Source organism: Eufriesea mexicana, unplaced genomic scaffold, assembly GCF_001483705.2.
Source record: "Eufriesea mexicana isolate 0111107269 unplaced genomic scaffold, ASM148370v2 scaffold994, whole genome shotgun sequence".
Taxonomy (NCBI): domain Eukaryota; kingdom Metazoa; phylum Arthropoda; class Insecta; order Hymenoptera; family Apidae; genus Eufriesea; species Eufriesea mexicana.
Window position 1 is genome coordinate 444,428 of NW_016909129.1, and position 12,499 is coordinate 456,926.

Here is a 12,499-nt window from a genome sequence, read left to right on the forward strand (position 1 = left end):
GGGTTAAAAAAAAAAAAAAATTTTCTCTTTTCCCCCCCCCCCCCCCTCCCAACCCCCGGTCCCATCAGTTTACCGACTAATTAGCTAAATATTCACATTCGTAAAAAGCTCTTAATTCTAAGGTCGCTATAAATTCTAATCCCTGTGTGTAATTCTGTATTAACACTTAAAGCTAGGAACCTACGTATTTATGAACATAGGGAAACGATTCTCGGCACGGCACACTGTACATATCCACGAATGGCAAAGTTAACGTAACGCAATGGAACGCGATGCAATCCAATGTAATGCAACGAAATGGTTGCTACGTACTGCTTTTCGTATTGTCTGAACTCGTTGCCGCGCTATTGACTCTGAGCAACAGGTCTTTCGCTGCGTAGGTGGTCGCTGAGTTAGCATCGTTACTAACTGGCTCGTTATCGACAGAAACTGGAATATCGTTCGAAGAATGAACCGAAACGTTCGAAACAGCGTTCGTCTCACTAGCTCGTAAACTTTGGTGATGCGCACTGTAATTGTCTAGAAAACATCAGAGACCCGACTGAGGGGGTTGATGGGTGTTCCAAGGTACATCTGCAATTGCAGGTGGCATGCTTGCTTGATTGTGCATGGCACGCGGTGCTCTCATGATTTCGTCTGCGGGTGGACAGTGAGGCCGAGGACCGGGTTCTGGTGTATAGGTGAACGTTAGACCGGTTGCGTAGATAATGCCATCATTACGAACCAATGAGACAGGTACCTGAGTCGGCTGCCGCACCCAGAGCCATTCGCCCCTAAATTGCGATATATCGGGCACCACACAGAGCATACTTTCCTGACATCTGTACATGGTCTCCGCTTCTACGTCGCCGAACCATACTTGAAGATTCGGCGTAAAATTGTCCCCCGTCAATTCGAGCATTGCCACGTCCCCGCCACCGTTTAAATGTAAGCTATGAACTAATGGTACCGGCGTCACAGGTGATCTGACCGGACCCATACCCTCAAAAAATTGATACTCTGCCTTATCGGTGCTGATTATCGTCCAACAGGCACCATCGTTTATCATTTCTTTGTTGGCCTCCTTCGGGCAAGGTGTAGCTTGAAATTGAATAATACGTTCTTGAGACAAGCAAAGGTACATGTGATCTGTGTCCTTCATGTAAAAAGCACATTTGTGCAGTTGCGAAACGGGATCATCCGCCTCTAGACTAGCCATCTGCTTGTCCACTTTCCGAATTACTAGACGCGGAAGTGCCATTCCCGTTACGGAACATACCAATTTCACTGTACTACCATAATGTACATAGCCGTCTCGCACTTGAAATTCTTCCGATTCGCTCTCGTTGTCATCCAATAGATGTATAGTAAACGCACCCCACTGCGTAGAACTCGCATGAAAATTTCCATTCTCAACGTGAAGATAACGCGTACTAACTGTCTGAGATCGTAACCGATTGAATAACGCAACTTTCGTTCCGCTCGCTATACACAAATCGGCATTCTTCAATGATTGTTTCTTCTTTGACGGTTTCGAGATCACTTTGATTCTTTTACTATGAAACACGCCGATGTCGTGTCCGCTACCGTAGAACATTTTCACCGAAAGCATAAAGTGCTTCCTCTTGTCAGAATCCGAAATATAAAGTGTCTTTGCCGCGCAATATTGTTTACCATTGTTCAGATCCAATTGTTGCATGTCTTGGTCGGAATTTCCGATTCCGATAAACGCGCAAAGTTGAGCGGATTGTTCGCTCTCTCCCTCGCGAAGCATCTGTTCTTGGCGCATTCTCCACCCGTCCCCAAACAAATAGATACACGGTGGCGGACAAAAGAATCGTTTTTCGTTACCATACGACTTTTGCGCAACCTTTGCGTGAAGTATTACAATAACCATGTCACTTCTATCGCGCAAATAACGTTCCATTGCTTCGCGTGTCAACCTTTGATCTTGATGATCCGGTCTATAGACACCGGATCCGAATCGAGGATAAACCGACATGACCGAAGTCGGCGAAGGAGGAGATTGCATTCCATGCGCCATCGTGGGCAAACCAAACTGGTGTGGCATATTTAACCTTCGCTTCGATCCTCTCGACTATACAACAGAGTTGTTAGGTTGCTTGCAGACTATCCTTGTCATCTATGCATGTCATAATTGCCTTTGCTCCTTTACCTGAAATACATTTCATCGTGTCTAATTACAATCATTATCCTTTCCTATTATCAGTTTCATTCTTATTTTCACAAATAGTCTTTTAGTTAATACATAATAAAAGGGAAAAAATGCTATTAAATAAAATGGAAATAAAATATATGATTATACAAGTATTATAATACCATATAATATATGCATAATAATATTATAAGTATAACAAAAATGTTGTCTTCTTAGCTATATATGTTTGAATAGACACAGAAGTATACGATTCTGTTCGTTTAAGACCATAGTGTGGGAAAGATTTTTGTTTTTTACAATGCAAGATATAATTAACGTAAGGTATCTTTCTTTAAACGAGCTACCAAGAATTGCTAGTCTTAGTACAGGAAAGAGGAAATGTACATATATACTGTGGGAACCAAGCTGAGCTCATTTTTCCTGCATGAATTAAAACACCCTTGTCCGTTGTGTCTATACTATTATACCTATGTATTTGCAAATATGAAAATGTACTCTAATCAATTTTATACACGTAACATGACTATTTCCAAATTTCTATATGTTTTATAAAGCAAAAGTACCAAACTAGTATTCTCTAAAAAGTACAAAATTTATGCTTCCTAATAAAACTTACGTGCCAATTGTCTGACATAAGTCACGTATACTGGCAACTCTTAATTAAATGCATCACGAACGGAATCACAAGTACATCCTTTCGTGTGAAACCACAGACCAAACTTTATATGTTACATTGACTATATAATATAACAACATACATTACTACACAAATAGGAAACTGATTTAAATTTTACATGTTAGAACTTTTACATATATAAAATTATATATAACATTACATAACAAGTTGAAAAATACGTTGGAACAGCTTTATAAAAATCTATTTCCAAAAATAAAGTATTTGTATTTTATAACACTTTAATAACAGAAACTAAACATTACACTTGTTCATTAGAAATTACTTTGATTTTAGAAATGGATTAATAAACCTTGAAAATAGCAAATCTATACAATTCATTTAATAACGAATTATTAAAATACTAACAACCGTTTATTTACCTTTCTGATGCAAAGGTTACACGGAACAAACACAGGTTACGTTTTTGATTCTCACCTCATTTTTCGTAATAGCTTGACTCGAAACATAAATCCCAATGCATTTTTTAAATTATCGGTTATTCACAAATATCACACCATTTCTCGATTCTTCACCATTCGCAAATCCTTTTGCGTCCTCGTCACCTATTCTCCCTAATCCATTCAAAAAACACCTGTTCACTTTCCGAATTTTCCGAACAGTCTTACCAACCCTTAGAAATAACTTAGCCGCGCGCGCCACTTTAAATCCAAAATGCAAACATACTGTTTCGAAACATCGCTTAAAACTAATTTCGATCGTATAGAAAATTTGTTGCTTTGTCCCCTTATTTTTAAACTTTTCGTACTCTCATAATTTTCAAGGTACCGTAGAATGATAAACATTTACTTCGATAAGCGTATAACAAAACACACAACCTTCTCCGACGGTATTCGCCGAGTAACTAAGTTCGAAACGACAACGTAGAGTTATTACTACCCGCGTAAGTGGCTCTAACAGGTATGTATTTGTAAGGGATCCAGAAGCCCCTTGATATAAAAATAATCAGTATTCGCTTAAACATTTATATCATTTCTTTTTTCTGTTATCAATGGTAAATATCAACTTAAATATTTCAGATTTCAAACTGATACAAAGTGACATTAAATAATAAAAGAAAGAAATAGACAAGTGCATTATTTTTTCCTAATCTATTAGAACGTTTTATCGAGTTGTACTCCATGTCGTTGAATAGTAATACAATCTATATAATTTCTAACTTATCCAAGAAATGTCAACAATGTTTATTAATCCTTATAAAGTCTAATTTAAAGTGCAACAATTTCTAGTGGTTTCTATAGTTACGTTACTGAGCTGCAGATTCTATTGTTTTACTGTTGTACAATGGCCTGGTCGACCCAAGCGCCTCCAGTTTCCCCTCTTGTTCCCCACCTGACGTGAGCTACTCCCCTCTACTCCGTAGGTACCGTGGAATTGCTGCCGCAAAAGGATGTTGGGGTTACTCTGGGGGGCGTGGGAAAAACCTGCTGTGGGAAACCTCACTTCACTTCTCTCATGATGACGATACGATATATACATCATGTCTACGAGTGTGTATATAACATAGACTAGACAAGTTACACACAAGTGTACTTCACATATTACATTAGATACTTGTATTCGAATCACACGAACGGCCAACAGCCTGGTACTGCGTAATATAGGACGAGTGCGCGTGGATAGACAAATTAACGTTCTATGAGATTACCTCTTATTTCATCGAAAGTCTAGTTTTTGTCCAATTAAAAAATTTACATGAACGTTGCAGCAGCAGTTTCATTGCTGAAAACGTACGTTACACGTTTTGTAGGAAATTGTTTTTTGAATACTATAAATACATGAACACATTTGGCTTTTTTATATAGACACTTTTAGAAAATTTTATAATTTCTCATGATAGAAAGAAATTTTAGTTTGTTATTGGAATTTATAAAATTATATTTTCGTATTAGTATATACCTCTATTTTCTATGTTAAATTTGTATAAATATGTACTATAATTTTAATATCCGAAGGAATGACAGTTCGATAAAATTGTATTTTTCGTTTCTAAGTGTGAATGTATTAGTTTGTTAAAGCTTAATGACTCGATGAAAGTAGGATACCATTAATGATATTCACTATCTAGCCAATTCAATTACTAATTCACGATAAAAATACAATTAAAATATATAGTTATTAATATATATGTGCGTCGAGTATTAATACCATATAAAAGAAGTGAATAATTTTTTTAACATTAATGTATACATAGGTATGCATGTATAAAGGATACATATGTAAATGTGTTTTATGTTAGTAGTATCTCCAAAATATTTTTCGTTTCTTTGTATATCTTCATAATGTATTTAAAATTTAGGTTATAAATAATCAAACATACATTATACTGTTAACATACAACTATTTGGACTTCTAAATATAAGCAAAAGAAGAAAAAGCTGATATTTATGTTTCTGAATGTTTGAATTGACAAATCATTTCATAATGAAAATTGTGAAATACATTATAATATATTGTATTAATTAAAACACATCCAAATGTATTGTTTTTCATAGGTTTGTTGCCTTACATAATGGGTGTTTATGGCCTTTGGCGTTTAATTGATGCAGCAGGAAAACAAGTACCTTTAGACACACTAGAAGGAAAAGTTTTAGCTATTGGTATATTTTAATATTTATTTTTACATATTTACATATTCATATATTTATCAAGACCTATTCATACATTTATTTACAGTTAAATTATATTCACATAAATAATAAAATTTCATGATTTTATAGATATATCAATTTGGATACATCAAGTATTACAAGGATATCAAGATCGATTTGGTAACCCAAAACCTAATGCTCATCTGATTGGTTTATTTCATAGAATATGCAAACTTATGTATTACAAAATTAAACCAGTTTTCATTTTTGATGGAGGTGTACCAATGCTTAAGAAGGACACAATCGTAAATATATTTTTAATTATACCTTTATTTTTTAACATATGAACCTTAGGAATGTTTATGTTACAATAAATATATCAAGTATAGATCATCATACAATGTAATTTAGTCAATTTAATTTCATTTAACTTTTTAATTATCTAATTTATCGTCTGCCTCAAGTAATATTAGGTACATTGTGTATGCATGTATTAATGAAACTGTACTTTTATCTTGGTTATAATATTGTCTGTACATAATTAGTTTGCTGTGGGAACCAGGTAGTGAGAAAAGAGGTTCTTATTCTTTTGTGTTCACAGGCTTTACGCAGGAAACAGAAATCTATGGCCAAGAATAAAGCCCAACAGATGAGGACAGAATTAATAAATAATTTGATAAAACATTCTACAGTAAAAACAATTCTTAATACTGAGGAACAAAACACTACAAATGCCCCTTCTGAAGTAATTATAAATTTGCAAAATAAACAAACAACGGATGATATGTTCAAATTACCAAATATTCCGAGTACAAGCAACACGGAATTAAATCTTAGCGATAATTCCGATTCAGATTCGCCTGATGAACTGAGTCCACGGAAGCAAACAAAATGGATTGGAAATATTCATAACGTCGATGTAACTAGTGCCGAATTTAAAGATTTACCAGCTGACGTGCGTTATGAAATTCTAACAGATCTCAAAGAAACAAGAAAGCAAAGTTCATGGGGTCGATTGCACGAAATGCCTGAAGTACATACTCATCTTGAAAGCTACATAAACACTTATATTTATCATTTATCTAAGATATGTTTTCATTTAGGAATCAAATCAATTTTCTGGTTTCCAAATGAAACGTTTGTTGAAGCGTAGGTTAGTACAACAAAGTTTAGAAAGTGCAGAAAAAGAAATGGGTGGAAAAACACTTACATTGGACGAGTTAGATAAATTATTAAAAGAACAAGGGATAACTACAAATGTCCAGAATTATACTTATCGTATTGCTGCAGACAATACAACTAGATTAATTTATATTAGTGGTATGTTAACATTCCGTATTATTTACGTAAAACCGATTCCGTTTTATCTATATCCTTATTTGTAAACTTAATGTTGCAGATAAAAATGCATATCTCAAAGGTAACAATGTCAATTCAAATAGTGAGAATGCACAAAATAATGAGAGTAAAGTAAATGAGGCCACTGCTGGTTCCAGTAAAGCTACATCAATCTATGATGATATAAATGAATATGAACTTAATGATGATTGGGATAGCGACATTGAAATGTCTACGGATGATTTTAAATTTACAGAAGAAGTAAATAGCGATACACAATCAGAAATAGAATCGAATGAATCGCGAGCATTATCAAAAAAATATTTCGGAAAATGCGCTACGAATCCTGCACTAATGTATATGTTAGAATATAGCGGATTAACGGAGAAGCAAATTCTTACTCTTCTTGAACAAGGTAATGGTGAAACTAATAAAGTCACCAAAGATGTCACAAAAGTGCCACAACAGGTCACTTTCCTTGAAACACAGCATTGTGAAAATAAAAGTAATTTATCAAATGAGCAACATTTAATTCAAATACTTGAAAATAATGGAGAACATACAAAACTAGATTGTACAAATATAAAATCGATTCATGTGTCGGAAATGCATGACGGAATTACGGAATGTGACTCAACAAATTCTAAATCAAATGTTGAAACAAATATTATTAATTTATCTCCTATGAAAACCGCAAACATTTCGAATAAAACGAACGATGAATTAGAAAATGTAACTGCAATTAGTTCAACAGATTCGGACTCAGATGACTTTATAGAGATAGAAGATACACCAATATCAGAAGTAACCACTACTGTTAATAAATGTATTCCACAACAAGGTATTCAGATAACATTTAAATCTGATGAAAAAATGGAAAGTGATATATTCGCTGATATATTTGAAACATCCAATAACGAATTAAACGCAGAAATATATTCACAAAATACACAAGTCTTCGATAAGTTGCCTATGCAATCGCCGAAAAGTCTTTTCTCCGAGAATGAAATATCAAAAAACGAAATCACTTTTGAGGAAATAATTGTGCAGTCGACAAAAGATCAAGTTAAGGATAAACAACTATCTAATATAGAAAAAATGAATGACATCAATGTAGAGTCTATCATAGATATTGATGTGAATATTTTAAATACAAATGCACAGTCTGGAGAAGATCAAACGAAAGACAAAACTGGTATTGAAAATGTAACCAATTTTCCAAAAGATAATGTAGAAGCTGCAGATAATGCAAATATTAATATAATAATTGATCACTCAAGAAAAGTAAGTCGTATACCGACGAATGAAGATGAATTGTTATCCTTACAAGTACGTAAGTCCAGATTTAAATGCGCATATACGCATAAGCGAACATTTTTTAAATATCTAATATACTTGATTTTCAGACACAACTAGAAGATAAACAAAAGGAATTAATAGCAAATATTGGTAAATTAGAAAGGCAAGGTATCGATATTTCTGATCAAATACGAATCGAAGCTCAGGTATTGCAATATAAATTTAAGAAATTATCAATAAACACTGTTACTTTTTCAATACAGTATTAATGACATTATTCACTTATAGGAATTGTTACGATTATTTGGAATACCATATATAGTAGCACCCATGGAAGCAGAAGCGCAATGCGCATACTTAGAACAAATTCATCTCACCAACGGTACAATCACGGATGATTCGGATATTTGGCTGTTTGGAGGACAATGCGTTTATAAAAACTTTTTCGATAATAAGAAAAAAGTTCTTGAATTTCGTTCCTGTGATATACAACATTATTTTAGTAAGCTGATTGCTATCTTACTAATCCAAAGAATACGTATTAAAGTTCAAATTATAGAACATTTATTTCTTTTAGAATTAACACGAAATGAAATGATACAACTTGCTCTCTTAGTCGGTAGCGATTATACAACAGGTTTGTCTGGCATTGGTCCCGTTACTGCCTTAGAAATATTAGCAGCATTTCCTTCAGAAGGTGACAATTTATTACGAGGTTTAACAAACTTTTATTCTTGGATCGAAAATGGCAAAGCCGCCGGTCCTGGAAAGTCGACCTTACGAACCAAGTTACAGAATTTACAAATTCAAAAAGGTAGATATGTGATTTCTCTCATCGCTATATGCACCTTATAATATATATTATTATTCTATATGCAGGCTTCCCAAGTCAAGCTGTTGTACAAGCATATCTTTCACCAAAGGTGGATGAGTCAAAAGAGACTTTCACTTGGGGTAAACCAAATATTGTACTTTTAGCTGATTATGCAAAACAAAAATTTGGTTGGGACAAAAATAAATGTGATAAAATTATGGAACCAGTACTCAAAAGATTAGAAGAGAAACAAGTCCAAAATAAAATAGATGCATATTTTAAATTACAAACTATTCCAAAATCAATTGAAATGAATTTGAGTAAACGAGTGCGAAAAGCTGTGCAAAGATTAAATAACGAGGATGTGGAAGATTCTGCGCGTGTAGAAAATGTGCAAGAATCAATTAAGAAAAAGAAATATTCAATTGAAAACCGAAAAAAGAAAAAAGAGTTGAAAAATAAAGAAACTTCAACTGATCATACCAAGTCTAAAGTTCTCGCTGTTACTGCTCCTAACGAAAAAAATGTCAATGAATATATACCGCAAAGAGAAAATGATAAAGCGAATGCATTAAAAAATAAGTTACATGCGATCGAAGTACTTCGAAAATCAAAACGAGGATTATACAAAACAAAAAAGGTAAAACGTTGTGTAAGAAAAGTGAAAATAGAAGCTGAGCTTTCAGAAAGTGATAGTGGTAGTTCGTAGTGTTATTTAATGTACCATAATTTAATAAAAATTAACGAATAAATTTTTTTAGAAATAAAATTTAACGCGTTTGTTAATTAATAAATTGTAAATTTAGAATATTATTTTTATTGAAAATTAATAGAAGCTTGTACATTTTTAAAAAAATAAATTATTATTGTATACAATACTTATTACTTTGTTTGAGAGGATATAAAATTAATGTTATTAAATGTACGAGGTACTTGTGCCAATAATCTTATAATTATCTTATAAAGATGTAATAAAATTAATTCCATGTTTTGTGAAACATACAACTAATACTCGAAAATATTCTAAAGATCAGTTGAGAGTATATTTCGTTTATAATATCTAAAATTTTTATGTTATATCTATTTTACTAATACTTTATGAGGTATCGTGTAGTGAAAGAAATATGATTTCAAAGAGGTATTTCAAATCATACCAGGATATTTTCAGATTCTCCCTTGTTTGTACCCTGATTTACTTTCTTCGTATATTTTGTACATCGATATGGAACCCCTCATATAATCTCTTAGAAACCAGCAGTTCTTCCTTCCCTGCGAAAATCCGAACTAGCATATATGAGTCCGTTTTGTTGGGATATTGCTGTAATTGCACTTCCAATTCCTGTGTAAGTTGTAATATTGTGTCCAATGCTCGATAAATAACTTAATACGTCTGCAGAAAATCCTTTTTCGTTTTGGACTTGCATTGGTAGTAGCTATGATTTAAAAAAAAAACGTTATTGATAATCGGGAATACGTAACAACAACTAGTCGAATCGATATTTGATTCTACCTGATGGTGAATTCTAAGTGTATCAATAGCTTGTTTTACGTTATATCCTGACCAAAGATTTAATATCATTGCTATCGCAACTGCAGAGGTGATTTTAGTTCCACCAGCAGCGCCAATTACTAAGCGAACGTCTTCGTTTTTGTCTATCTTTAGAAAGAACAAAGAAAAAAAGATAAAACTGTGATATCAATGTCATATATTATCTAGTAGTACGTCGTTATTTTATTCACGCTTACAACTACTGTCGGGCTCATAGAACTCATAGGTCTTTTTCCAGGTCGAATAAAATTCGCTGGTGAAACAGGTAAATCAAATCCATTAACTATATTTGGAGAACTAAAATCGTCCATTTCATCGTTAAATATTATGCCGGTTGATGTTGAACGTATCATTGCACCAAAACTGTCAAATTAATATGGAAATCAGAACTTTCGCAGTTGGAATAAATTCACAGTAGAATTTAAAATCAGAAAAATTCATATTTACATACACTTGATTTATCGTAGAAGTGACGGATACGGCCGATCCATCGGGAGCTAAAACTGAAACATGAGAAGTTCCTGAATCTTCTGGCATAGACACCTCAGCACCATAATACTTTGGATCGTTGTTTGTTTCGTTAACTTTTATTTTCTTCCAAATTGAGTCGGCATAATCGGTGGATGTTAAGTTATCGAGAGTGTCAGCTGAAAAGATATTATTGGTAATCAATCATTATCGATTTTTATATCTGACAATAAGAATTACTTCTGTAAGTGCTAGAATTAGATAAAATTAATTAATAAACTTGAACTACTCTATTGATATTGTCTGTCATACGCTTTTATTTAAAGTATTTTAAAGTCCAGGTTGAATGATTTATTTTAAAAGCAATAGAGATACTTATTGCATATAGTCATTGTGGCTGATAATAAAAATCGCTGACTCACTGATATTAAAGAAATCAGGATCAGCCAATTTAGTTCTCTTGGCGTAAGCCCATTTAAATGTTTCGATTATTATTTGCCACATAATCCTACTGTCATTATTAGGAACCATATTGCGAAGAACGTTCATGATAAAAGCCAGGATCGCACCCGAACCCGGTGGCGGTGCGGTATAGATAGTTAAATTTCCAATAGTTGATTTAATCGGTTTATCCCATTTTACCCTGTAACAATTACATCTATACATTCTTATTTAGTTTCAGTGGGCACGTATAAGAGGTTCAAACGAACCTGTAATTCTGTAAATCCTGTTTTTTAATGATGCCATTGAAAGACTTTATTTCTTCAACTAGAGTATCAGCCATCGTGCCGTTATAAAATATACCGGGTCCATGTTTTGCAATCAATTTTAACGTTTCTGCCAAACGTGGCCTTTTTATTCTGTCATCTACCTGAAAGAAATGAAACTTTATCGTGATCGTTTTATATTTGACTAAGAAATATGAAAAAAAAAGAATATGCCACAAATAAAAACATATCACCTTCCACGTTGCATTCGTAATAGGATTTATGAGGATTTCCGCCAATGATTTTTGCATCCTTATTAACGGTTCTTTACTAATCAAATACGAGGCTAGATATTTAGTTACGCGAGATCCAGTGGCACATAAAGAAATAGTCGGCTCGAATAGATCGGACCATTGTAATTTTCCATATTTTTGATGGGCTTCCCAGTATCCAAGAAGTTCACCCGGTACGGCAACCGCTAAGCCACCTATTTCGATCAAACGATCAAATTACCACGCGTGTATGTTGCACCTAAAAGGCATATATGTACCTAACAATAATAACAACAAAAAGATCTAACAGCTTACCGTACATTGCTAACTCGGGATTTCCTTTAAACATATCTTTGTGAGCGTCAGATGGAGCGGTTTCTCGTGCATCTAAATAATTGGCAGTTTTGGTCGTCGCGTCCCAAATTGTCATTAAAAATCCTCCACCCAGTCCCATGCTTGGATTTATTCCGAAAGAAAAATGAATTATAAGACGAAAAGTAACGATTATAGATCAGATGTACATGTATGTTATCCGAGATTTAATTTACCTGTGCAAAGACGCGACTCCTTCGCATAAAAGCGCAGCTATAGCCGCATCGACTGCTGAAC

General features: G+C 33.7%; 3 protein-coding genes across 5 annotated transcripts; 1 reads left to right on the forward strand and 2 right to left on the reverse strand.

Annotated features, from left to right (window-relative positions):
* Positions 1 to 60: 60 nt before the first annotated feature.
* Positions 61 to 4,222, reverse strand: Su(H) (recombining binding protein suppressor of hairless). Of its 2 annotated transcripts, none has more exons than XM_017899767.1 (2): positions 4,185 to 4,222; positions 61 to 2,155 (listed from the first exon to the last, which is right to left on the reverse strand). In XM_017899767.1, exon 2 carries the CDS (start codon positions 2,048 to 2,050, stop codon positions 530 to 532), a length of 1,521 nt encoding a protein of 506 aa, XP_017755256.1. In that variant the 5' UTR covers positions 2,051 to 2,155; positions 4,185 to 4,222; the 3' UTR covers positions 61 to 529. The 2 variants fall into 2 exon arrangements, with proteins under 2 accessions (XP_017755256.1, XP_017755255.1); XM_017899766.1 differs by lacking the exon at positions 4,185 to 4,222 and adding an exon at positions 3,270 to 3,678.
* Positions 4,223 to 4,547: 325 nt separating this feature from the next.
* Positions 4,548 to 9,603, forward strand: mus201 (rad2 superfamily protein mus201). Of its 2 annotated transcripts, none has more exons than XM_017899768.1 (9): positions 4,548 to 4,582; positions 5,348 to 5,452; positions 5,573 to 5,748; positions 6,045 to 6,476; positions 6,547 to 6,763; positions 6,843 to 8,110; positions 8,188 to 8,286; positions 8,369 to 8,894; positions 8,960 to 9,603. In XM_017899768.1, the coding sequence occupies exons 2-9, from the start codon at positions 5,365 to 5,367 to the stop codon at positions 9,601 to 9,603; spliced, it is 3,450 nt and encodes a 1,149-aa protein (XP_017755257.1). In that variant the 5' UTR covers positions 4,548 to 4,582; positions 5,348 to 5,364. The 2 variants fall into 2 exon arrangements, with proteins under 2 accessions (XP_017755257.1, XP_017755258.1); XM_017899769.1 differs by lacking the exon at positions 4,548 to 4,582 and adding an exon at positions 4,981 to 5,046.
* Positions 9,604 to 10,019: 416 nt separating this feature from the next.
* On the reverse strand, positions 10,020 to 12,493 carry LOC108547310 (gamma-glutamyltranspeptidase 1). Its single transcript, XM_017899765.1, has 9 exons — positions 12,439 to 12,493; positions 12,206 to 12,345; positions 11,873 to 12,105; positions 11,622 to 11,782; positions 11,334 to 11,554; positions 10,895 to 11,090; positions 10,641 to 10,806; positions 10,405 to 10,551; positions 10,020 to 10,327 (listed from the first exon to the last, which is right to left on the reverse strand). Exons 2-9 carry the CDS (start codon positions 12,342 to 12,344, stop codon positions 10,139 to 10,141), a joined length of 1,452 nt encoding a protein of 483 aa, XP_017755254.1. The 5' UTR covers position 12,345; positions 12,439 to 12,493; the 3' UTR covers positions 10,020 to 10,138.
* Between the last annotated feature and the right edge of the window lie 6 nt (positions 12,494 to 12,499).

Bases quoted from the DNA above. Each gene is read 5' to 3' on its own strand.
- mus201 (XM_017899768.1), top strand. From the start codon at position 5,365: ATGGGTGTTTATGGCCTTTGGCGTTTAATTGATGCAGCAGGAAAACAA. The intron at 5,749-6,044 runs GTAAATATATTT...TTGTGTTCACAG, and splicing joins TGCTTAAGAAGGACACAATC to GCTTTACGCAGGAAACAGAA. The intron at 6,477-6,546 runs GTACATACTCAT...GTTTTCATTTAG, and splicing joins GATTGCACGAAATGCCTGAA to GAATCAAATCAATTTTCTGG.
- LOC108547310 (XM_017899765.1), bottom strand. From the start codon at position 12,344: ATGGGACTGGGTGGAGGATTTTTAATGACAATTTGGGACGCGACGACC. The intron at 11,555-11,621 runs GTTCGTTTGAAC...TAATTGTTACAG, and splicing joins CAGGATTTACAGAATTACAG to GGTAAAATGGGATAAACCGA. The intron at 10,807-10,894 runs GTATGTAAATAT...TTAATTTGACAG, and splicing joins ACTTCTACGATAAATCAAGT to TTTTGGTGCAATGATACGTT.